Source organism: Gigantopelta aegis, chromosome 7 (genome assembly GCF_016097555.1).
Source record: "Gigantopelta aegis isolate Gae_Host chromosome 7, Gae_host_genome, whole genome shotgun sequence".
Classification (NCBI taxonomy): domain Eukaryota; kingdom Metazoa; phylum Mollusca; class Gastropoda; order Neomphalida; family Peltospiridae; genus Gigantopelta; species Gigantopelta aegis.
This window is the reverse complement of record NC_054705.1, coordinates 31,780,676-31,807,504: the sequence shown is the minus strand read 5'-3', so window position 1 is coordinate 31,807,504 and position 26,829 is coordinate 31,780,676. Positions and strand designations below refer to the sequence as shown.

General features: G+C 38.1%; 1 protein-coding gene across 1 annotated transcript in view; it reads left to right on the top strand.

The window, feature by feature from the left end:
- Window positions 1–21,568, top strand: part of LOC121377623 (vacuolar protein sorting-associated protein 11 homolog) — a 49,140-nt gene extending 27,572 nt beyond the window's left edge. Inside the window, exons 19-28 of the mRNA XM_041505687.1 lie at window positions 740–828; window positions 5,178–5,252; window positions 6,265–6,356; window positions 8,533–8,618; window positions 10,204–10,325; window positions 12,007–12,105; window positions 15,629–15,688; window positions 17,315–17,381; window positions 18,050–18,115; window positions 21,333–21,568. Of these exons, the coding sequence (XP_041361621.1) occupies window positions 740–828; window positions 5,178–5,252; window positions 6,265–6,356; window positions 8,533–8,618; window positions 10,204–10,325; window positions 12,007–12,105; window positions 15,629–15,688; window positions 17,315–17,381; window positions 18,050–18,115; window positions 21,333–21,404 (828 nt within the window). The 3' untranslated portion in view covers window positions 21,405–21,568. The remainder of the gene's footprint in view (window positions 1–739; window positions 829–5,177; window positions 5,253–6,264; window positions 6,357–8,532; window positions 8,619–10,203; window positions 10,326–12,006; window positions 12,106–15,628; window positions 15,689–17,314; window positions 17,382–18,049; window positions 18,116–21,332) is intronic.
- The last annotated feature ends 5,261 nt before the right edge of the window (window positions 21,569–26,829 follow it).

Genomic DNA, 26,829 nt, shown 5'->3' with positions numbered 1-26,829 from the left:
CTCAGTATCGGTGTGGTCCTTAACCATATGTCTGATGCCATATAACCATACATAAAATGTGTTGAGTGCGTCGTAAAATAAAAAACATTTAATTTCCAGTGGTGTCGTTAAACAAAACAAACGTTTTTGCTATTCTGTCTGTGGGAAAGTGCCAATAAAAGACCCTTTCTGCTAATCAGTAATAATATATAGTGGACCGGCCTCGGTGGCGTCGTGGTTAGCCATCGGTCTACAGGCTGGTAGGTACTGGGTTCGGATCCCAGTCGAGGCATGGGATTTTTAATCGAGATACCGACTCCAAACCCTGAGTGAGTGCTCCACAAGGCTCAATGGGTAGGTGTAAACCACTTGCACCGACCAGTGATCCATAACTGGTTCAACAAAGGCCATGGTTTGTGCTATCCTGCCTGTGGGAAGCACAAATAAAAGATCCCTTGCTGCCTGTCGTAAAAAGAGTAGCCTATGTGGCGACAGCGGGTTTCCTCTAAAAACAGTGTCAGAATGACCATATGTTTGACGTCCAATAGCCGATGATAAGATAAAAAATCAATGTGCTCTAGCGGCGTCGTTAAATAAATCAAACTTTACTTTTTTAAATATATAGTGGCATTAGTGGGGTAGGTGGGGTTTTTTTTCATTAACTCTAGACCAAGAGCTGCAGCTGTGTCAGAAACCCACCAGCTGTAGTTTGGAATATGCTGGAGCATTGTTTAAGACATTCCTTTCCTTTTCTTTCCAGGCCCAGTACGACATCGACCACGCACGGATTCTCTGTCAGATGAACAACTTCAAGGCCGGAATACTTTACCTGTATGAAAAAGCTCAACTGTAAGTCATTAACTATTGCATCAGTAATTTAATCATTAGCGGTCTCGGTGAACGTCTTCTTTCTTGAGTCCTAGTCTAACTCTTTATCTGTCTGTCAGTGAGTCTGTGTCTATAACTTCACCAGTCTCCTCTCTCCCTCCCATCTCTTCCCCTTCCCCCTCCCCCTCCCCTCTCTTACTCTCTCTTTCTCTTTCTCTCTCACACTCTCTTTCTTTCACTCTCTCTCTGTCTCTGTCTCTGTCTCTGTCACTGTCTCTCTCTGTCTCTGTCTCTCTCTCTCTCTCTCTCTCTCTCTCTCTCTCTCTCTCTCTCTCTCTCTCTCTCTCTCTCTCTCTCTCTCTCTCTCTCTCTCTCTCTCTCTCTCTCTGAATAATAAATCAATATGCTCTAGTGCTGTTAAACAAAATAAACTTTAACTCACTCTATGAAACTCTTTCAGTGTGCGTATGTGTGGTGGGGGTGGGGGTGGGGGGGGGGGCTTGCCTCTGTGATCAGTTGCAGTAGTGTGTCAACAACATATTGGCAACATCACATAACTGAAAAACTCTTTTGCCCATCATCGTGTACAATAATTGACCAGTACAATGATTTCTGAAAAACAGTTAATGATGGGTTCTGGTGATCTGGGCCCATATTTATCAAGGAACTTAAGTCATAAAAAAAACTTAAGTCAGCTAAAAATACTTACGTTTTTATGATTTTGACTTAAGTTCCATAAATAAACTTAAGTCATATTTATCAACCTATTTAGACTTAAGTTTGGTCAGTTTTTGACTTAACGTTTTAGCCACCTGCCTACCGGACTTAAGTTTTTTCTAACTGACTTAAAAAGTAAGTCAGAAAAACGAAAATGATGCCAGACGTTTGGTATTGTCTAAACTGAAAAAAATCATTACATTATATTTTTGGAAAAGTGAGTATACAACTTAAATTTCACGGTAAAATGTGACAAACTGTTGTTGTTTATGCATAGACTATTTCCTGTTCATATGAAATAGCGTAGCGGTGACTGTCATATGTTCAATATTGTTTTACCAAAATAAATTGGGGTAAAGTTTACATAATAAAACTTACTACTTACAGTTAAACAGTTTAAAATACTAATACCACAAACTTACCCATTTAACTCATACAAAATCCCAGTCAAATCCATATAAGTTTGATCCGTTTGAGTGAAACAAAACGGCACGCACGCCTTATGACAAGGTATAACTCGCGACACGACAACTGGGCATACATTTCTATAGTCTGTCCCAGCCTCCATGAACAATGGATTTTGTAAATAATTTCAGTTTGATTTGACGTAAGAAGAAAAGTAAAAGTGTTTTGGAAATAACAACAACAAAAACCTATTTGCATGTGCAATTAAATAATTTGCTTAGAAATAATTAAATAACTTGTATAAAAACAAAGTTAGGTAAACATTAGTAACTATTTGAGGTCTCAAATAGTACCACAAACCTCAAACAGTTTACAACTATTTGAGGGTAACTATTTGAGGCTTACCACGTGACAGTAAAATAGTTCAATAATAAGAAAATTATGCACAAAGTATTTTTCTTTAATTGAGCATTAGAATTTCATAGAAAAAGTAGTGCCGTCGCCGAGTTTTAGACAAAGGTCACGTTGTTTAGCTTTCTCTTCGACATCATGGGAAATCAGAGTTGTTGCCGAGGCCTTGCCCTTAGTGTCCAGTATCCTTGGGGATTTTCTCTGAATGATGTTGTCAACAGTTGACGCCATGTTTGCTGATGTTCTCTGTTAGGACAAATCTCTCACGGGTATCTCCGTCACCGCGGTGTAATAAAATACATTAGTTAATTGTTTTCTAAAACTCCACTAGTAGCTCAAAGTAAGCATTATTTACAGTTATTATCCATCCTACATCTCAAGTCTAAGCTAAGCCACTTCAATACTGTACATAATTACACTATCATTTCATTTATTTTGTAATCACCGTCGAAAACCGTCACATGCGGCTGACAAGGGCGTGTAACCCTCTCAAAAATCAGTCGTGTAAATTGTTTTTTTAATTACTTAAATTGTATACAAAATAGAAAGTACACACTGTTTAAACTCTGTGTTATGACAGTTAAATTGCGTGTCCACTTACAAGTGCGTATACCGGCGAGAATATATACACAGCTAAAATCCCACAATACACAATGAAATATCATTTAAGACTTTGTCCATTTGTCCGGTTCGAATGCGGTCCGGCATAGGGCTACATTTTTTTTTTCTGACCGGGTCATGTAGTGGTAAATACGGAAACATTTCCAAAAAATACAAGTTACTGGTACTGATAACTGCAAAACCGTACGGGTAACCGCATAAATGGACACACAAAATGTGTCCGCGTCAACACCGAATATTTCGATATCGTCTTTATTTATATAATAACACAGCGTCATAATGTAGAACAATCTGAAATTCACGTAAAATAATTTCTGAATTTCCCTCCGTAATCTGTAAGGCGTAGCACAGGAAAATCACGTTCTAAACAAATAATTTTGAGTAGATTCCCTGTGTGTCTACATATTCTATCATTCTGCGCACAGCTTACAGGTAGGGAAATTCAGCAATTTCGAGTCACAATAGTAGGATTTTGATTTTGAACTTATTTTCGTGCTTATATCCAATTAAGGTTCAAGCACGCTGTCCTGGGCACACACCTCAGCTATCTGGGCTGTCTGTCCAGGACAGTGGGTTAGTTGTTAGTTGGTTAGTCGTTAGTGAGAGAGAAGAGGGTGTAGTGGCCTTACACCTACCCATTGAGCCCGTAAGAACTCGCTCTGGGTTGGAGCCGGTACCGGGCTGCGAACCCTGTACCTACCAGCCTGTAGTCCGATGGCTTAACCACTGCGCCACTGAGGCCGGTCGATAGTAGGAGGTTTTTTTTTCATGGCAGTGACAAGGAGGGTGGGGAGATTGAGAGAAGAAGGTATGGTAAATGTAGATTTGTAAACACATATTTATTTTTTCATTTATGATCTACCTATGTTAAAACATTGAAAAAAAACATTGAAATATTATAGATACATGCCTTAAATATATAAACAGAACAAACAACAATAAACAAACAAACAACAAAAAAAAGAAGAAAAACAATAACAAACAACAATTTGAAAATTTATGAAAACTAAACCTGTCTATTATTAACTGTATACATGTTTTCATTCAGCACATTAAAGCAATGATTTAATTGTGAAACAGACTATACTCAGTCTACAGTTGAAAATACGTCATGTGATCAGCTGTAGTTTAGCAGCCATGATGACTGTTGTGTTCGGTGACACTCGGAGGGAAATTCGAAATACGCTTCGGTGTTTACGTTAATAGTAAAATAAAACATTGATTTCATTTATGGATTCATACATTACAATAAGGTATGTATTGCAGCTTTTATATGAAAATATGTAAGCTCTTTGTTGATAAGACAGCTAGTCTATGAGCTCGTTCATAAACCAAAAACATGTTGGCTTGCAAAAGTGTGCCTTTACTACATTAATTAAATATTTTATTCAGTTAAAGTGTTACCTATCAACTTTATACCTGTCTTTATAAGCAAGATGTGTTGTTTTAATACTTTTTAAAAAATTAATTAAATTAACATTAGGCTATTTGTTTACCTTGAAAAATATTGCTGTTATTACAAGAAAAAATATAATTAATGAAAACATTTCTAAATTTAATAAAAGTAAATAAATAAAATGTGTTGGTAAATAGTAAAAATTAGTTTTTATGCGCATTACCTTATCTTATTTTTATTTATTTAATTAATCCACGCCCACCCCCCAATATAATGTATTGCAACCTCTTTTTTTTTTAAAAAGAGTTCCACCGGATGTTTATAAACAGGAAATACATCCTTAACGACCACTGACTTAAGTTTTTCTCTCTGACTTACGTAAGTTTTTCTTAAGTTGTTTAATGAATACCAACTTATGTTTTCACTTAGATAAGTCAATTTCAAAAACTTAAGTTCAAACTTAAGTCAAAACTTAAGTTATTTGATAAATACGGGCCCTGGACTCTTGTTCCAAGATGCAATGTTAGCGCTGATATCAACTTAAGTGCATACATGTAACTACCATATGCACTTAAGGTGATCTTAAAAAATCTATCAGGTTACCTCTCTAAGACTATATGTCAAAATTATCGAATGTTTGACATCCAATAGCTGATGATTAATAAATCAGTGCTCTAGTGGTTTCGTTAAACAAACTAAGGTGATCTTAGGGCTAAGATTCCTTTGTGGAACGGGGCCAAGAACCCATCATGGCACAATGAGTTTCTGTTTCCTTGATGATTCCTACACACAGTGTAGTTAATTTGTTGTTTTCTTGTAGATACCAGCAGATACTGCGATACCACATGGAACATGACGAGTTCATTCATGTCATTGATACGTGCAAGAAATTTGGGTAAGCAGCATGACATAGTTATACACAGCCTAAGTTGGGTATCAGTGATAAAACAAACAGCCTTGATAAAGTTACTATAATAGAGTGAAACAAAGAGTCTGTGATGTTAAAACAAGGAAATACTCTTAAAAATAGACTGGAACTCGACTCCTTAATCATTACTTCTCAGCCACGTGTGCGTTTTTTAAAATATGAAATATGCATTTTGTGGTGTTAAAAACACTGGGATGACCAGAAATACTTCGGTTGTACGGAAATGGACAAACTAAACAATAAAATATAAGTAATGTTTGATTGCAGTAATCATAAACGGCTCTAATAGTGAAAAATATGCCTCCGTGTTTAAAAACTTGGGTCTAGCACTTTAATTTCAAAATATGTTTCACTAAACCATATTGATATATAGAGGTTATTACCAGAGTGTTTTTCGGTATGGTCAATATCATATATTAGGAATAAAAATTATATTATGTGAGCATAATACATTATTTTTATTCCTAATATATGATATTGACAATACCGAAATACACGAGGGTAATAATCTCTTTATCATATAAGCTCAAGCTCAAGTTTTTATAAACTGTACATGCAAGTTTAATTCCAGTCCGCCATTACTAGATATTCAAATGACATAAGAATATGTGGCGTGGTGTATTTTTGAATGGAAATGACGTCAAACTTGAATGACGTCATTTTGGATGTCCTTACATCAAAATAAAGTTATGCCTAATGTTTTTTGTTTTCTGAACGCTGGACAGCTTTCAGTGTCAAATTGCCATTGAAATGTTTTTATTTGATGACTGTGAATGCATACGTCAATCATGGAGTGTCACCCATGTACGTTTGCTTAAATGTCAATAAACCTAGTGCCGAGATCTCGACTGATTTACATCTAATTTGCAAAGTTATCAAATTCTTAAAGTATGTGATCTGAAAAATATCACATGCTTTGATTACACTGAAAATGTAAGATATTATATGATAAAACAGTGTATCGTATTTATTTCTGCAGTCAACAAGACCAGAGTCTGTGGGTTCAAGCCTTGTCGTACTTCGCCAAAAAAGAAGACAACTGTAAGACTCAACTCATGGAAGTGCTGTCTCGTATCCTTTTTACACTGGTATTACACTGAGGCGCGTTCAGGAGACTGAGTGCTAGCAGTCGCTCACTAAACTGGTTTTTGTGATTAATGTTAAATTAATGTGATAGGTTAGGATAGGAAGGGAAACCAGTCAAATTGTTCATGAGTGCTTTCTCAGTTTTTAATAAGGGCAATCACTCACTAGACTGGTTTTTGTGTTTAATGTTGAATTAATGTGATAGGTTAGGATAGGAAGGGAAACCAGTCAAATTGTTCATGAGTGCTTTGTCAGTTTTTAATAAGGGCTGTGATTTTATTATTGGTAAGAATTGTTTTTTCAGTTTTTAATAAGGGCTGGGGTTTTTTAATTTAAGTAAGTTTAATATCTTTTGCAATATATTTTAACAAGTGTCTAGCAGTTTCTTTTAAAAATAAATGAAAATGAAGAAAACAAATTAGCATGTGAAAACAAGTTGGTGGCAGACAGCATGTTAAAACATTACAGCCATTTGATTGGGTTTTGGGATGTTGAGATCAGAAGTCTGAATTCGCTAACCTCGTCTTTGCGATCTCTCAGTGCAAGGCAAAACGACAACGCAATGTCTTGCTTAAGGCATGTTCTCATTATGCAATTAGTCGCATGGGATCGAATCGTACCGTGAGAACACCTAAATCAGAACGACTTTAGTCTTACACATTCAAATTGTTGTAGGGCCGACAAATCACATGCAACAGTTGGTTGGTGCGACCAATTGTATAATGAGAATGCCGCTTTAAGAGAGTTATAGACTCAATCTTTAATAGTATTAGAGTAATAGAATATATCACTGTTGTGAGGTATAGATTCCAACCCAAGGGACAAAATGTTTTTTATAAGGGCTGAGGTTTACCGAGGCCCTTACAAAAGCATTTTGTCCCGAGGGTTGGAATTGCCATACATGTATCTATACCTCACAACGGTGATTGATTCTTTTTCTTGCCCATTTAATTACAGTAACAAAACATTAATTTTGTAAGCTACGGTCTGTTTATTGTAGAACGATTCGTATACATTTCACCTGCCAACTCATTTAATCTTACGCGGAAAAATATAGCCCACCTTATGCAATGACATAAATATGTAATGTTTAACTTAACAATAAATATAAAGTTGAAAATATTAATTTGTTTAAAATATTTTTAAAACAATGATACAACGTGAAATGCAAACAGAATTTTGAAAACCATGAGTTATGAAATCAGTCGCAAGGTTGAAACTTAACATGAAAACCAAGGTCGCCAGCAGGGCCAGTTGAAGAAAAATCTTACTGGCCCTTCTCAAATTCAACTAGCCCTCCAATTATCACATTGGAATTTAACTACACAGGTAAAATTAAAACTGTAGTGTTTTTTCTGCTGCCAACATAGACGCGGTGTGTTTTGTCACATTCGATTCAGTATCAGTGTGTTACTTTTTTAACTAGTACCATACTCACCAGACACTAAAATTGATGGTCGCCCAACGGACTACCTTTGTAAAATTCTTAGTCCTTAGCCAATAAAGGTCGCCACGGGCGACCGCTAATTTTCAACCCTGCAGTCTTCGTAAAACATGAGTTAAGACGTCATGCGTATGTAGAAATCGTCTAGCCCTCGGGTCATACAGATTTATCTAGCCACAGGGTCAGACAGATTTTTCTAGCACTGTGCAAAAGCTGGATAACCCTGACCATTTGGCAAGAATCCTGAGTCTAGACTCTAATGGTTTATAAGCACCAGGCCTGGTCTATTTATTCGGCCTTGGTGTCAGCTCTTTAAAGGAATTAATTGTTATGATTGAGTCATCCTCAAGTTAACAGACATCATTTCACACACCAAGTCAACACTAGACGCCGTTTCACACTTAAATCCCAAAATGTCTTGCAGATTTTTTTTTAAAGTTTTGACAAAAGTTTGACAAAATTAATTACTTTTGTCATTACTGTATGATTTTCATAATCCTAACCCTAACCCATTTTCTTTCTGGGGGAGGCCCTCCATATCTCCTGTTGACTGTGGTTACATTCAATTCCATAGCGCTATACCCAAACATTTCTTTCTGGCAGAAACACTGTCTGTCGATATTATCGGTACTTAAACGTTTATCGTTTGAAATGCAGAATTTGAATTTTTATTTTTGATTCATGCCTACAAATAGCATTTTCCTTGACCAGTGTGAGACATTGACAAGAAGAACCTGTTGCCACCATTGTTGGTTATACAAACATTAGCTCATAATTCCACAGCAACTCTTTCTGTTGTCAAGGTAACATAACATAAATGTATTTATAACAATTACATGAATATATTTCACTATTGTTGGATTTTATATTAATGTTACGGTAATATCCAAATATATGTTTTTGCATTAAATTTTAAAAGTTTTATTTAATTATTTCAATAACAATTTTTTTAGTTCTTAATTAAATGTTCTGAATGTTAACTAATATCGTAACAGTAATAATTACTTAGTTTATATGGTCTAATAAAATGTCAAAGGAAGTTCTGTATGTACATCAAAGGTTAAGATTGAAGGTGTGTCAATATTCTGGTGTATGCTCACAGACAGGACAGCACACACCAAGGCAAGTCATTCTCAGTCTTTCAAGTTTCTGTCCAGCCAGTGCACCACGACAGATGTATCAAAGGCTGTGGTATCTGTTATGCTGTCTATGGAGTTTGTATATAAAAGATCCCTTGCTACTAATGAAAAAATGTGCCCATTGGCCTATTTTCCGTTCCAGCCAATGTATCACGACTGGTACTTCAAAGGCCATGGTATGTGTTATCCTGTTTATGGTATGATGCATGTATATTAAAAAAAACCTTGCTACTGTTGGAAAAATGTAGCTGGATTCCTCGCTAAGACTATTTGTCAAAATTACTAAATGTTTGACATCCAATAGCCGATGATTAAAATATATCAATGTGCTCTAGTGGTGTCATTAAACAAAATAAATGTTCACTCTTTTTTAGGTAGGACTTTCCTTTGGCACTGTCAAGTATAAAGAACATTATAAATACTTATAATAAATAGAGTTAGGGTTAGTGATAGTGTCAAAGGAAAGTCCTTCCCTTTTTTGAGCTTCTTTATACATTAAGACAACCATGATAACGATGGATCTACAGAAATAAATTTTATATTATACAGTGTTCGAGATTAACAGTATCCCGATATCCAGGGGATACCAGAATTTGATTTTGGATACCAGACTTCAAGAACCCAGTATCCCACCGGGATACCATATAATGTTGGGGTTTTTTTTAATCCTGTGTTTTTATTTTTCGCTAAACAATGAAAGTCGTCATTTACTGGAGTTAAGTAACAGTATTTTCGAGCTCGTACCCAGTCTAATGCTATGTCATAACAAGATATCCCCCAACTTATACCCAGTCTAATGCTACACTGGAGCAATAGCGGCGTTGCAAGACTGGGAACGAGAACAGTGTCGTCCAATTTTGTAACGATGTTATTTATGAATTTCATTTAAGTGGGATACTAAATTATCAGGTGGGATACCAGATTTTGAAATGTTAGTATCCATCTGGGATACTGCCCCCAATTTTTAATCTGGAACACTGTTATAGTAAGCTAGAAACTGTAAAATTCAACGAGAAATGCCACACCGAGTAATACAGTGCTGTGTGTTTATTTTACGATTACATAATCCGCCATCTTCAGCTAGAAAACGACCAGAATAAACTTTTAACAGGTTTTTTTTTAGCTTTTTTATACCGGTACATAGGACAACCATGATAACGATAGATCTACAGAAATAATTTTAATATAATTGTAAGCTAGAAACCAGAAATACCACACAGATTAATACAGTGCTGTGTGTTTATTTCAGGATTACATAATCCGCCGTCTTCAGCTAGAAAACGACCAGATAGCAGAGGACGAGAGATTAATCACACAATACAGAGAGGATACGGAGAAGAAGAGAGCTCAGATAGAAGAACTGAAAACATCGTAAGCAAACTAATGATTCATTTATTGACCGAATCCGGGGGCGGGACGTAGCCCAGTGGTAAAGCACTTGCTTGATGCGGAGACGGTCTGGGATCGATCCCCGTCAGTGGGTCCATTGGGCTATTTCTTGTTCCAGCCAGTGCACCACGACTGGTATATCAAAGGCTGTGTTATGTGCTATCATGTCTGTGGGATGGTGCATATAAAAGATCCCTTAACTACTTATGGAAAAATTTAGCAGGCTCCCTCTGTAAGAATGTATGTCAAAATTACCAAATGTTTTACATCCAATAGCCGAGGGTCTGGACGTAGCCCAGTAGTAAGGCACTCGCTTGATGCGCAGTCGGTCTGGGATCGATCCCCGTCGGTGGGCCCATTGGGTTATTTCTCGTTCAGCCAGTACACCACAACTGGTATATCAAAGGCTGTGGTATGTGCCATCCTGTCTGTGGGATGGTGCATATAAGAGAGTCCTTGTTGTTAATGGAAAAATGTAACGGGTTTCCTTTATAAGACTAAATGTCAAAATTACCAAATGTTTTACATCCAGTAGCCGAGGGGCAGGACGTCTGGATCAATCCCCGTCGGTGGACCCATTTGGCAGTTTCTTGTTCCAGCCAGTGCACCACGACTGGTATATCAAAGGTTGTGGTATGTGCTGTCCTGTCTGTGGGATGGTGCATATAAAAGATCCCTTGCTACTAACTGAAAAATGTAGCAGGCTCCCTCTGTAAGAATGTATGTCAAAATTACCAAATGTTGGACATCCAATAGCCGATAATTAATAAATAAATGTGTTCTAGTGATGTCATTATACAAAACAAACTTTAAACACCCAGTTGGCCCAGATATTACAGGCCCCAACTAAAATGTGTGAGACCATAGGGGTACGGGCATCCATTTTTGTAGGGTGGCAGTCTGATTTTGCCTGAATTAAATACAAATGCCTGAATCTGGATAACAACATTTATTCATATTAGCATTACTACCAAACAGCTATATAGGGTTGCAAACGAATCACTATGCATTTTCACATGAATTACATCTACTATTGTAGGTAGAATGATGGAAATACATGTTAAAAAAGGCCTCAGGTCAGCTCATTTTGCCCAAATATGTTTTTGCCAGAATTTGATTATTTGCTCCAGCACCAGGTGGACAATGCCCCTTCTCCCCACCCATCCCCTCCGTGTATCTTAGGCTTATGTCTGAGACATAGCCCATTGGTAAAGTGCTCATTTGATGTGCGGTCGGTCTGAGATCGATCTTCGTTGGTGGGCCCATTGGGCTGTTTCTTGCTCCAGCCAGTGCACCACGACTGGTATATCAAATACCATGGTATGTGCTATCCTGTCTGTGAAATGGTGGATATAAAAGAAAACAAATGAAGCAGGTTTCCTCTCTTAAGACTATGTGAAAATTACCAAATGTTTGACATCCAATAGCCGATGATTAATAAATCAATGTGGTGTCGTTAAATAAACCAATCTTTAAACAAACATTTTTTTTCACTAGAGAATGAGTCTAGATTTTAAAAACTTTTAGAAGTAGAGGCCCAGGGCCGGATTGTGTGGCAACACCCCTAATACTGACCCCCTGGATCAGAATGTTTCATGTGATAAATCTGGAACAACTCTTTGTCTGCAAATTAAACTCCATCTCTTTTCTTCTTCTTTTTCAGAGCCAAGATATTCCAGGCATCAAAGTGCAACATATGTAACCACGGCCTAGAACTGCCCTCCGTACACTTTCTGTGTGAACCACATTCATACCATCAACAGTAAGTGATCGGTATTAGCTCGTTCATCCGCAAGTTATTTTTGTGCTTATTTCCAGTTAAGGTTCAAGCACACCTCGGATATTAGCTCATTCATCCTGTAGTTATTTTAGTGCTTATATCCAGTTAAGGTTCAAGCACGCTGTCCTGGACACACACAGCAGCTATCTGGGCTGTCTGTCCAGGACAGAGGGTTAGTCGTTAGTGAGAGAGAAGTCGGTGCGGTCAGGGTTTTATCACCTATGTTTTTAGACTCTGATAATCGGCACCATTTCTTACCATTCATCAAAAGCTGTGTCATTTTCTATTCCCAATTTTGGAGTAAAACATTCCCAATCAGTGTAAATAATTATAATTTTTTATTGTTATATAAAGGCATTTTTTTTAAACAATACATAAGACTAGATATTAATTTGAATAAATAAAGTATATGTATAGTATTAGTCTTTTTGATTCTAACGAGGCTTACTAAGATGTTTTATAAATTCCCAAAATTTTGTAAAACAATGCTAAAATTCCCAAAGTCAAAGCCAGGGGTTTCAAGTCAAATTTTAGAAATAAAACCCTGATAGTGGCTTTACACCTACATGGCTGTTAACTGTCCGTCGTGAGACGGATTTCCGTCGTCAGAGAAATTGTGGAAATTATTTTTTCAGTCAGGTTTTTTTTTTTTTTTTTAAATGAGAATCACTTCGGCCGTTTTCGGTTTCCGTAATGTCAACCCGATCGCATCGGACGTTGTCTTTGCCCCACTGACCCCCTTTAAGGACCCATCCCAGGGTATAATCTACCATACATTTTGGGGCCAGTGACGTAAATTCCCAATCCAATATCAAACTTTTCCCCAATTAGACCCTTCGACCCAATAGTTTCCCAATAAAGATTCCCAAAGTTGCTCTTATCGTGGACACTTGAACTCATAAAAATGTTTACAAATTTAGCTAATTGTATATTTTTAAAAAAACTGACATCGAAAAAAGTTTCGTTTTGGTTTTCCAATCGATTACGAACACGTGACGAACAACTCTGACCTGGATATGCAAATTAGGTGTATCCTGTTGTGATACAGTCTGTTGTATCATAGTTTTTAGTAATAATGCCTACATTGTCTGATATAATATATTTTTGGTAGAAGAATACAACTTTTTGTTTTAATCCATCCATTTGCGTTAACACATATTTGGGATCTATCGCTATTTACTTAGTCCGAACGGACGTAGAAAGTAAAAGTATTGACTTAATGTGCATCCTGCACTACCATTTGCTGTGCTGTTTTAAGCAGACGATCTTATTTTGTAAAAAGGTGTGTACATATGTTTCGTACTTTTTTTTCCAGATATTTTATTATTATTTATTTTTATTTTTTTAAATCATGTTTGGTACGGTTTTTGTAATTAACCCCCCAAACACCCCCCCCAAACACCCCCCCCCCCCCAAAAAAACAACAACACAAAAACAACCAACAACAGTTACTACAGTAGTTGTAAATTAAGTGAAAAAACCCCCAAATTTAAATGTGCTACACATTCCCTTTGAAGTAATGGCCGTACCCGATGTCACACCATGTGACGAACAGCACATGCGAGTTTGAACACTGTTACAATGTAATAGTTCTGCTGGGAGATTATTAGATTGCGTATTATAGATATTGAAACTTTAAAATAAAATTGATCTGGTAAAAAATTAACATTTACCGACCAGCGGTATGTTACTTCTTTATTATTTACGATTGAATAATGGGGTCATTCGAGAATTACGCAACGTGCACTAAGGAGAGTGGGAATTATGGGATGTGTGACAAAATGTAGTTTTTTTGTTGTTGTTGTTGTTGTTTTTGTTTTGTTTTGGGGGGGTGTGTGTTATTGTGCAACGTAATGTTAATTAATAAAGTATGCAACCAGTCATTGCTGTTTTATTTTAACATATATGTATTACTAAAGACCCCAAAGTAAAATATGACACGGTCACAAAACGTTACACGAGCGAGAGGGGTATTAAAACTGCAAGATTTTGCATTACATATTGTTAAATGAACACAGAGATCAACAGAGGACTATTCAACGTTAGCGTAATGCAGTATCAGACATTGGCTTTTACCCCAATTTTTAACGACCATAATGAATTTGCAATAAGACTATACCCGATGTAAATGTATTTGAATATTTGATTTGTCGTCCATTAGCTGGCGGTCAAGCCTAAATAAATAATATCAAATAATAATGCAAACTTTAAAAAAATGCCCGTAGCTTATGAAAGAACACCCCAGCAAATGTCAGCCTAATAGGACTATTTTTATTAATATAGGTTCACTGCAGGACCCATCAAATTAATGTTTTTGTCCAATAAAAAAAATAAAAAAACGGTTTGGGTTGGGAGAAATACATGTTTGAAGTGGACTACAATTGTCATATAAAACACAACCATTTTGAATGGTGATATAATCATGGCACTGACATCTGCCATCTAAACCCCCAACCAGGGCAATGCCCTGTACCTTGAAATTTCAGTCACAACATTTTACTTTTGTTAACAGCCATGCACCTAACCATTGAGTTGTAAAACTCTCTCTGGGTGGGAACCGGTACCGGGAGGCAAACCCAGTACCTACCAGCCCATGTAGTGGCGACAGCGGGTTTCTTCTCAATATCTGTGTGGTCCTTAACCATATGTCCAACGCCATATAACCATAAAATAAAATGTGTTGAGTGTGTCGTTAAATAAAACATTTCCTTATACTAAGTTATAGTGAATATAGGGCAGGGTATAGCCCAGTGACGAAGTGATTACCTGATGCACGGTCGTTATATATTGATCCCTGTCAGCGGGCCCATTGGGCAATTTCTTGTTACAGCCAGTGTTCCACAATGGGTGTAATTAAGGCCGTGGTATGTACTATAATAATGTCGCTGGGATGATACATATAAACGATCCCTTGCTGCTAATCAAAAAGTTAATCCACCAAACTTATGGCTCTTTTTTGACTTATTAAATAATAAGATGCTTTAATGTTGCATCTGCTTATTCTTTATGATGTAATGGAGAGGTCTTAATATGACCTGTTCATCGATCCATGACCATTATAATTTGGTAATAAATGTTTAAAACAAACTTATGGCTGGTAGGTACTGGGTTTGCAACCCGGTACAGGCTCCCACCCAGAACGAATTTAATGACTCAATGGGTAGGTGTAAGGCCACTACACCGACTTATCTTCCACTAACCAACTAACAACTAACCCACTGTCCTGGACAGACAGCTCAGATAGCTGAGGTGTGCCCAGGACAGCGTGCTTGAACCTTAATTGGATATGAGCATGGAAATAAATAGAAGAAGAAAAGAGTATCCTAATCAGTGGCAGTAACGGGTTTCCTCTCTAATTATTTCTGTTGTCCTTAACCATATGTTTGATGCCATATAAACATAATTAAATTGTGAAGAGTGAGTCGTTAAATAAAACATTCCTTTCTTTCTTGTGTTAAAGAGTTAGATAACACGTAATTATCATTATATGAACATTTTATTGCAGTTGTTTTGAGAGTTACGCAGAGAACGACACAGAATGCCCTGTATGTGCTGCAGAAAACAGGTTTGTAGCACTAAGTTATTTTTTGTTTGGCTAGTTCAGATCAGTTGAGGCCTGGAACTGGGAGCACAATTTATTCCAGAAAGGGTTATGAGTTAACTATTACTGAAAAGAGGATATTTCTCAGGGTGGCTTTTTTTTTTTCTTTTCTTTTTTTGTGTTTAATATTAATAGCAAGAAAAGAGTAGGTAGGTAGGTAACTAGTTTAACGTGCTTTTATACCACTAGGGTTTCGAACATGCCCATCCGAGCCCGACCTCTGTTAAGAGGCCTGACTCGGGACCGGAAAAGTGTAAAAAAAAATTGAAACTCAGTAGTTAGAACATCAGCTTGACGTCTGATCCTCCTCATTGTATCCAAGAACATCAGGTGATTATTCTTCCAATGGGGTTGGGACGTAGCCCAGTGGTAAAACGCTAGCTTGATGTGCGGTCGGTTTGGGATCGATCTCCGGCAATGGGCCCGCTGTAGATTTGAAAAAAACAACCCAAAAAAAACAAACAAACAAACAAACTACAGTCATTCCTGTGTTGAGCAGCCAGTAAAGAGAGTATCAAAAAAATTCCTTTTAAGACAGGTGGCTGCTTAGTACAGGTTAGTTTGTACTATATAAGATGATTTGGGAGAATACAAATTGTACTCTCAATCATCTATATACAGGCCCATTGTTTTTATAGAATGATGGGGATGGACTAGATTCTGCTCCAACAGGGGAGATAATCCAATGGTTAAGGATTGTTTTCTTTAACAACACTATTGGAGCACATTGATTTTATTAATCATCGGCTATTATATTGACATCCAATAAAATCAACGTGCCCCAATGGTGTCGTTAAAGAAAACAAACTTTAACCATTGGGTTATCTCCCCTTTTTGAGCGGGTTTGTTGTTACGATGCTCACCTGATGTGCTTCGGTCATAGGACTGAACCATCTTCGTGGACCAGTTGGGTATTTTCCATTGTCCCAACCAGTGCTCCACAACTGGTATATCAAAGGCTATGGAATATGCTGTGCTGTACATAAACTAGATCCCTTTCTACTGATGATGGGAAACTATAAAAGGTTTCCTCTGAAGAGTTGAGTGCTTGCTTGAGGTGATTGCGTCACAGGATCAAACCACCTCAGTGGATCCATTCAGCTCGTTCCAATCGGTGCACCACAACTGGACAAAGGCTGTGGTATGTACTTTCCTGTCTGTGGGAAAGTGCATATAAAAGATCCCTTGCTGCATTAGAAAAAATGTAGTGGGTTCAGGCTAGTAGCCAGGATTTTGTGATGGGGGGGGGGGGGATCATTTAGGCATATAGTGAGGCACAAAGAGCCTCACATGAGGGTTTGGGGGCATATTGAAAAAAAAAAAACCAGGGGGGGCGGGTCCCCCCCCCCCCCCCCCCCATTGGCTACTGGCTTGGGGTTTCCTCTGATGAAAACGAGTCAGAATTACCAAATGTTTGACGTCCAATGGCCGATGATTAATTAATCAATGTGCTCCAGTGGTGTCGTTAAACATAACAAACTTTAAACAAAACAAATTTTTCCTCTGAAGACTACATAGTAACAGTGATTAATCGAACTGTGTGTTATTTCTTTGGTCTTGCCAATTGATAGTCTTTGTTTTCTCTTTCAGAAAAATCATGGACATCATCCGAGCACAAGAACAGACCAAAGACATTCACGAGTATTTCCACAATCAGGTATTGCACATCAGACATAAAGGATCATTTAAATTACACAAATTATTTACAGGGTATGTGTATTTACTCAGTTTGTGGAGGGGTTTTTAGTTTGGGTTTGTTAGGGGTTGTTTTTGTTTTTTGTTTTTTTTAGGGGGGTTTTAGTTGGGGGGTTTTTTTTTTGGAGGGGTGGGTTCACATAGTACATGTATATTTATTAAACTATACTTTGTTTTAAAACTTGAGTCGTGGGTACCTTGTTAGCACAATTATGGAACATTATTGTAAGCATATGTCAACCTTGGCATTGTGTGCTTTGTGCACTCAACATTCAGAACTAAACATTTTGCACCCCACTTTTTCAGATTTCTCGCTGCAGCCAGTGCACCATGATTGGTATTTCAAAGGCCGTGGTATGTGCTATCCTGTCTATGGGATGGTGCATATAAAAGATCCCTTGCTGCTAATCGAAAATAGCCCATGAAGTGTCGACTGCGGGTTTCCTCTCTCAATATCTGTGTGGTCCTTAAGCATATGTCCAACGCCATATGAGCGTAAATAAAATGTGTGTTGAGTGTGTTGTTAAATAAAACATTTCCTTGCTTCCATTTCAGTTTCATGTACCACTGCAGAATTAATAATATTTATTTAATTGCTGATTATTTATTAAGTAATTGTTCTTGTTGCAGTTGGAGCGTTCACAAGATGGCTTCTCTGTTGTTGCCGATTACTTTGGTAGAGGTGTTTTTAACAAGGTGAGTGTCAGACTACCCCTTCCTCTGTAACTATCGATTACTTTGGTAGAGGTGTTTTTAACAAGGTGAGTGTCAGACTACCCCTTCCTTTGTAACTATCGATTACTTTGGTAGAGGTGTTTTTAACAAGGTGAGTGTCAGACTATCCCTTCCTCTGTAACTATCGATTACTTTGGTAGAGGTGTTTTTAACAAGGTGAGTTTCGGACTACCCCTTCCTCTGTAACTATGGATTACTTTGGTAGAGGTGTTCTTAACAAGGTGAGTTTCGGACTACCCCTTCCTTTGTAACTATGGATTACTTTGGTAGAGGTGTTTTTAACAAGGTGAGTGTCAGACTACCCCTTCCTTTGTAACTATCGATTACTTTGGTAGAGGTGTTTTTAACAAGGTGAGTGTCAGACTACCCCTTCCTTTGTAACTATCGATTACTTTGGTAGAGGTGTTTTTAACAAGGTGAGTTTAGGACTACCCCTTCCTTTGTAACTATCGATTACTTTGGTAGAGGTGTTTTTAACAAGGTGAGTGTCAGACTACCCCTTCCTCTGTAACTATTGCTTACTTTGGTAGAGGTGTTTTTAACAAGGTGAGTTTCGGACTACCCCTTCCTCTGTAACTATGGATTACTTTGGTAGAGGTGTTTTTAACAAGGTGAGTTTCGGACTACCCCTTCCTCTGTAACTATGGATTACTTTGGTAGAGGTATTTTGAACAAGGTGAGTGTCCGACTACCCCTTCCTCTGTAATTATTGCTTACTTTGGTAGCGGTCTTTTTAACAAGGTGAGTGTCCGACTACCCCTTCCTCTGTAACTATCGCTTACTTTGGTAGAGGTGTTTTTAACAAGGTGAGTTTCGGACTACCCCTTCCTCTGTAACTATTGATTACTTTGGTAGAGGTGTTTTTAGCAAGGTGAGTTTCAGACTACCCCTTCCTCTGTAACTATTGATTACTTTGGTAGAGGTGTTTTTAACAAGGTGAGTTTCAGACTACCCCTTCCTCTGTAACTATTGATTACTTTGGTAGAGGTGTTTTTAACAAGGTGAACATCAAAATCCCCATGCCCCACTGTAATTGTAGTTATTTTAGTTACCTAACTAAAACTCATATGAACCAACTTCCGGTTTCCTGTTGATACATGTATATACATGTAAATATGGACAGTACCACTGTTACTTTTTACAATTTAGCAGGAGTCGAAACACCACCGTTTCTGAACGGTTTTTGCCTGTCAAAATCCTAAGGGCTGGGATCCTTTTTATCCCTAGATTTCTTCTGTTGAAATTTGTTTCCCTGGAAAGTGAAATCAAGCAACTTTTAAAGAATGATCACTTTAAAAAATTATCCCTCAGACTCTTTCTCCTAATTGGGGCGGGATTTAGCTCAGTCGGTTGAGTGCTCGCTTTAGGTGCTTGCATTGCAGGATCGAACCACCTTGTGGATCCATTCAACTGATTGGGGTTTTATTTCTTCTCATTCCAGCCAGTGCAACTGGTCAAAGGCCGTGGTATGTGCTATCCTGTCTGTGGTAAAGTGCATATAAAAGGTCCCTTGCTGCATTAGGAAAAATGTAGCAGGTTTCCTCTGTTTGACATCCAATAGCCGATGACTAATTAATTAATGTGCTCCAGTGATGTTGTTAAACAAAAAAACAATGCACAGTTGGTCTGGGATTGATCCCCATCGGTGGGCTCATTAGGCTATTTCTCATTCCATCCAGTGCACCATGGCTGGTATATCAAAGGCCGTGGTATGTACTAACCTGCCTGGGATGTTGCATATAAGAGATCCCTTGCTGCTAATCGAAAAGAGTAGCCCATGAATTGGCGACAGTGGGTTTCCTCTCTTAATATGTGTATTGTCCTTAACCATATGTCTGACACCATATAACTATAAATAAAATGTGTTAAATGCATCATTAAATAAACCTACCGGCCTCGGTGGCGTCGTGGCAGGCCATCGGTCTACAGGCTGGTAGGTACTGGGTTCGGATCCCAGTCGAGGCATGGGATTTTTAATCCAGATACCGACTCCAAACCCTGAGTGAGTGCTCTGCAAGGCTCAATGGGTAGGTGTAAACCACTTGCACCGACCAGTGATCCATAACTGGTTCAACAAAGGCCATGGTTTGTGCTATCCTGCCTGTGGGAAGTGCAAATAAAAGATCCCTTGCTGCCAATCGGAAGAGTAGCCCATGTAGTGGCGACAGCGGGTTTCCTATCAAAATCTGTGTGGTCCTGAACCATATGTCTGACGCCATATAACCGTAAATAAAATGTGTTGAGTGCGTCGTTAAATAAAACACTTCTTTCTTTCTTCATTAAATAAACCATTTCCTTTCAGCAGCTGATTGGGATTTTTTTCATTCCAACCAGTGCACCACAACTGGTCAAAGGCTGTGGTATGTGCTTTCCTGTCTGTGGGAAAGTGCATGTAAAAGATCACTTTCTGCATTAGGGAAAATGTAGTGGGTTTCCTCTGATGACTACGAGTCAGAATTACCAAAAGTTTGACATCCAATAGCCGATGATTAGTTAATCAATGTGCTCCAGTGATATCATTACACAAAACAAAACACAACAAAAAGCCTCAAAATGTTTGACATCCAATAGCCGATGATTAATTAATGTGCTCTAGTAGGGTCGTTAAACAAAACAATGTTCGGTCTTCTAATGAGTGTGATGTTAGTGTTTATTCATTACGTTGAAATTGGTTTCCCTGGAAAGTAAAATGAAGTAATTTTTAACGAGTGATCACTCTGTCTCCTTATGAGATATCTCACTTCAGCCAGTGCACCACGGCTGGTACATCAAAGGCCTTGGTATGTGTTATCCTGTCTATGGGATGGTGCATATAAAAGATCCTTTGCTGCTGATCAAAAAGAGTAGCCCATGAAGCGGCGATAGCGGGTTTTCTCCCTCAATATTTGTGTGGTCCTTAACCATATGTCTGACGCCATACAACTGTAAATGAAATGTGTTGAGTGCGTTGTTTCCTTTCTTCCTTCCATCGTTTCCTTCCTTCCTAATGAGATATGGTTTTGAGTGTGATGTTAGTGTGTTATTAATTCTGTTCAGATTTCGTTCCCTGAAAAGTAAAATGAAGCTTTTAATGAGTGATCACTTTAAAAACAAAACAACCCTTAGATTCTGTCTCCTAATGAGATATGGTTTCGAGTGTGATGTTAGTTTTGATGTTTGTATTTTTTCTTTCTTGCAGTTGACCTTGATCACCGACTCACCAACTCATCAGAGAGCGCCACCTAGTGGAGCCGGGTCTCGCAGGGCGTAGACACGAATATGTTCTTCGTGCGACTGACAGCGATTTCATTCCATAAATTATAACATGACACAGACTGTCAAAATGTAGAGACTTGTGATGACAGTGAAGTCAGGGTGTTCAATTTGGAGATTTTTTAATGTAATTCGACAGAATCATAAAAAATGTAAAACCGAGAGACATTTATGGATTCGGTCTCCTAATCTTAAGCTTCAGACGCAAATTCGGGGAGGGACATTGCCCAGTGATAAAGTGCTTGCTTGATGCGCAGTCAGTTCAGGATCGATCCCCATCAGTGGGCCATCTGACTGCTTCTCATTCCAGCCAGTGCGTTAGACTAGTCTATCAAAGGCCGTGATATGTGCTATCCTATTTGTGCATATAAAAGCTCCCTTGCTACTAATGGAAAAATGGCGGGATTTAGTTCAGTCACTTGAGGTGCTTGTGTCGCAGGATCGAACTACCTTGGTGGATCCATTCAGCTGACTAGTCAAAAGCTGTGGTATGTGCCATCCTGTCTGTTGGAAAGTGCATATAAAAGATCCCTTGCTCCTAGTGGAAAAATGTAGCAGGTTTCCTGTGATGACTAGGTGTCAAAATTACCAAATGTTTGACATTCAATAGCTGATGATAAATAAATCAATGTGCTCTAGTGGTGTCGTTAAACAAAATAAACTATCTTTAATGGGAAAATGTAACGGCTATCCTCTCTAAGACTATATCTCAAAATTACCAAATGTTTGACATCCAATAGCCAGTGATGAATAAATCAGTATGCTCAAATAGCCTTAACCTTTTAACTTTTCTGACCCAAATTCTGGGATATGCAGGTGCGAGTGCGAATAATTTTAACATGCTCATATACCACTAGAGTTTCGAGCATGTCCGTCCCGGGGCCGGTCTCTGGATAGCCAGTGACTTGCTCCGTGACAGAAAAAAATTACGGGGACAATTTTGAAATTTATATATAAAAATTAAATAGTGGGCCTTTAAAATTTTGATGCACATCTCTAATTAATATAATTAGTAAAGAAAATTGTTCTCATTAAATTTGGCCGCTAGATTAGATCGGGCGGTCAAAAAGAAATTAGATAGACAGATGGAAGTTGATACAAAGAAATAAAATCAGCAAATGGGGTTGGTCAGTACCATTTTTTACTTTTTTTTTAAATCTCTGTGATGTGGTAGTGTCTTTTCCAGTTGAACAAAAAAGGCCACTTTTAAATTAAAAATGGTACTTGTTTTAGTTATTAATGTTTTTCTTGCCTCCCCTCTCACCCCTACTAGATATGACCCTGGGCAGTAGGATTGAGAAGTGGAGTAGTTGGGAAAGAAAGAAAGAAAGAAATGTTTTATTTAACGACGCACTTAACACATTTTATTTACGGTTATATGGCGTCAGACATATGGTTAAGGACCACACAGATTCTAAGAGGAAACCCGCTGTCGCCACTACATGGGCTACTCTTCCGATTAGCAGCAAGGGATCTTTTATTTGCGCTTTCCCACAGGCAGGATAGCACAAACCATGGCCTTTGTTGAACCAGTTATGGATCACTGGTCGGTGCAAGTGGTTTACACCTACCCATTGAGCCTTGTGGAGCACTCACTCAGGGTTTGGAGTCGGTATCTGGATTAAAAATCCCATGCCTCGACTGGGATCCGAACCCAGTACCTACCAGCCTGTAGACCGATGGCCTAACCACGACGCCACCAAGGCCGGTTGGAGTAGTTGGGGTTACTTTCATGGGGCCCAGGCCGTAAAGAGGGAAGCTATCGATGGTGTATGTTTGTATAATCTCTGGTCCTCCCATTCCTTTTCCCTGTAAGAAAACTTTCCTTGATTTGTCCTGTAAAAAAAGATGTAACCTTTCACCTGCCCAATAAAACTTAGTTGGATTGTGTGTCCATACTATTGTGTACAGTGTGTGAATATGTGTGTGAGAGTGAGAGTGTGTTACATTCACATATGACTTAGACAAGTATGCACACATATGTGGTGTCCTGTGTTGTGTCGGGGGTGTAATTAGGCTTTCTAGATGTGTCTAGTCCATTTGCGTGATAAGGGAACTGATGAATTTGCATAATTTCTTGTTTTACTAAAAATGTCTGTGTAATTAAAAAGGTTTGATAAATTGCCATCAAATTATATAGATTACTCTCATTTTTAAAACAGGGGTGAAGACAAAATGCTAGAACAGCCTTAGCTGCATCGAAGTAATCGATAATGCAGTACACTGAGACTAAAGGTAGAACGGTAGAATGGTGTTTCTCCACGTTGGCTGTTCCATCAGTTGTCTTCATACCTGCATTGTAAAATTTGATTTAGCCTGTTCAATTTGATTGTAATTTGTAAAGAAACTTTTTTATTTATGCCTAATTTTTTTATTTACACTTAATTTTTGTTTTAATCTTCTTCTTTTTTTAGTTGTTATGGGATTAAAACTTAATAATATGTTTTTTATATGAATTTTAACATTATTCATTGTAGAGTTATATTTCAATTCATTGGTTCCCTTTTCACGCAAACAGACCATAGTCCATTATGTGTGTTGGAGGGCAAAACCTGTTGAACAGTGGCATAAAGCGTCTCCCCAACAGTCGCCCTCGCCATCAACAAGGGAATGTTAACAGTTAGATAATATGTTATGCAGCATTCTTCTGTATTCTACAAGCATAATTTTATTGGGCAAATTCCCGAGAAAACAGTAACGTTATGAATGTTTTCTTCCTGATTTCCTTTATCATTACATAAATCCATCAACGGACAAACATGTTTTTACTTATGTTCGACTTCCGAGTTGTGGCCCTTGAACTTAGAGGATATGAAAAGTTGTGTTTTTTTCCGGACTTTGTTTTGCAATGCCTCAAGATATTTTGCTTAAATTTTGTGGATATCTTTACACTGGCATAGCCAGGATTTTAGATTGGAGGGGGGGTGGGGAGGGGGTGGGGGGGTGGGGCAACCCACTATTGGGAGGGGCAACCCACACTATGTATGTATGATTTTATAAAATTTAATACAGTAAAATAAAATAAAAGGGTATGATTGGATGGGGTGCCACCATCACCGACCCCCACCCCCACCCCTGTTGTGCCAGTGTAGCTTTATTTTGGTCTGAATAAGTTGGACTTTCATGGCAGTTTACGCATTTTACATAGACTTATGGCCCTTGAACTGGGAGATATGAAAATTTGTTGGGTAAGTTGGGGACATGCAGTGCTTTAGCAGTACTCCCCATCTTGTCACTATAAAATATCCACCACAACTGGTATATCAAAGGCCGTGGTATGTGCTGTCGTGTCTGTGGGATGGTGAATATAATAGATCTCTTGCTACTAATGGAAAAAAAATGTAGCGGGTTTCCTCTCTTAAGACTGTATGTCAAAATTACCAAATGTTTGACATCCAATAGCCGATGATTAATAAATAAATGTGTTCTAGTGGAGCTGTTACACAAAACAAACTTTTACAAAATATTACCCTACAATATTACATATGTGTATATTACATTGTAATATGCTCCTCACATGTCCGTGTGTTTTGGCCTGGCCGCCGAAATAAAAGTTTGTTAGACATGATCATGCATTTACCCTTGCCACAACAAAGCCCCAATTACGTTATTTATGTACATGTATGTGATGTAACAATAATTATTGTTTTTGTAATACAGTATTAGTGCATTGGTTTCATACTCGACAATAATGTGGAGTGTTTTTCACTGTTAAATGGGCATATTATTTGATAGTGTAGAGGTCATATTAGGTTGTAGGCAGAATGGGAGTAAATAGTCACAAGAAAGAGTGTCCACCATTATTTCGATTCATACTTTTTTCAGAGGTAATTTTATTTTTTATTTCAACTTATTTTTCATGCTTAAGGTTCAAGCACGCTGTCCTGGGCACACACCAGCTATTTGGGCTGTCTTGTCCAGGACAGTGGGTTAATTGTTAGTTGGTTAATTGTTAGTGGTTATTGATAGAAAAGAGGGTGTAGTGGCCTTACACCTACCCATTGAGTTGTTAAAACTCGCTCTGGGTGGGAGCCGGTACCGGGCTGTGAACCCTGTGCTTACCAGCTTTCAGAGGTAAAGCGGTGATTTGATCCACTATCAGTCTAGGACTGATCCCCATCGGTGGGCACATTGTGCTATTTTTCATTTCCAGCCAGTGCACCATGACTTGTACCCGGTATATCAAAGGCCATAGTATGTGCTATCCCGTCTGTGCGATGGTGCATATAAAAGATCCCTTGCTACTAATTGAAAAATATAGCAGGTTTCCTCTCTAAGACTATATGTCAAAACTACCAAATGTTCGACATCCAATGGCCTACTATTAATAAATCAGTGTGCTCTAGTGGTGTCGTTTAAACAAAACAAACAAAATGTTTATACACATGTAGCCTAAAGGTAGTACCAAACAAATAACATCCGGCTGGGTCAAAGTTGGAGGTGCACCGAACTTTTGATAGAGCAGTTAATACCACATGTGTTGTCAAAAAATGTGTTTCATCTGGGCAATAAATGTATGCAATATTATTTCATCTAGTATCACTGTGTTAAGTAGTTTTGTACAATGAATTTCAAACTAGTATACGGTACCTGTAAAACTAAGTAATATAATACTACTTGAAAAATATAGCGGGTTTCCTCTCTAAGTCAAATTACTAAATGTTTGACATCCAATAACCAGTGATTAATAAGTCAGTGTGCTCTAGTGGTGTCGTTAAATAATACCAACTTTGTATGAGTGTGTGTGTGTGTGTGTCCTGCCTGTGCATGTGTGTGTGTGTGTGTGTGTTGTGGTGGTAAAATGGAAGGAAATATTCATAAGAAAGTGCACAATATTATTTTGATTCATACATTCTCAGGTGGCATCGTGGTTAGGCCATCGGTCTACAGGCTGGTAGGTACTGGGTTCGGATCCCAGTCGACGCATGGGACTTTCAATCCAGATACCGACTCCAAACCCTGAGTGAGTGCTCCGCAAGGCTCAATGGGTAGGTGTAAACCACTTGCACTGACCAGTGATCCATAGCTGGTTCAACAATGGCCATGGTTTGTTCTATCCTGCCTGTGGGAAGCACAAATAAAAGATCCCTTGCTGCCTGTCATAAAAGAGTAGCCTATGTGGTGACTGGGTTTCCTAAAAAAAAGTGTCGGAATGACCATGTTTGACATCCAGTAGCCGATGATAAGATAACAAAAATCAATGTGCTCTAGTGGCGTCATTAAATAAAACAAACTTTACTCTCTTTTTTTTGGTATGGGACAGGACAATTTGCAATGCTACAACTTTATACTTTTTTTTTAAAGTATCATACCATTTTCTTGGAAATACTACTTTTTATATTAAACTTTTGTAATACTTTTTTCACATGAAATTTTTTAATACTTTTTTTTGCAAAAAATAACTTAAGAAATCCAATTTCAAA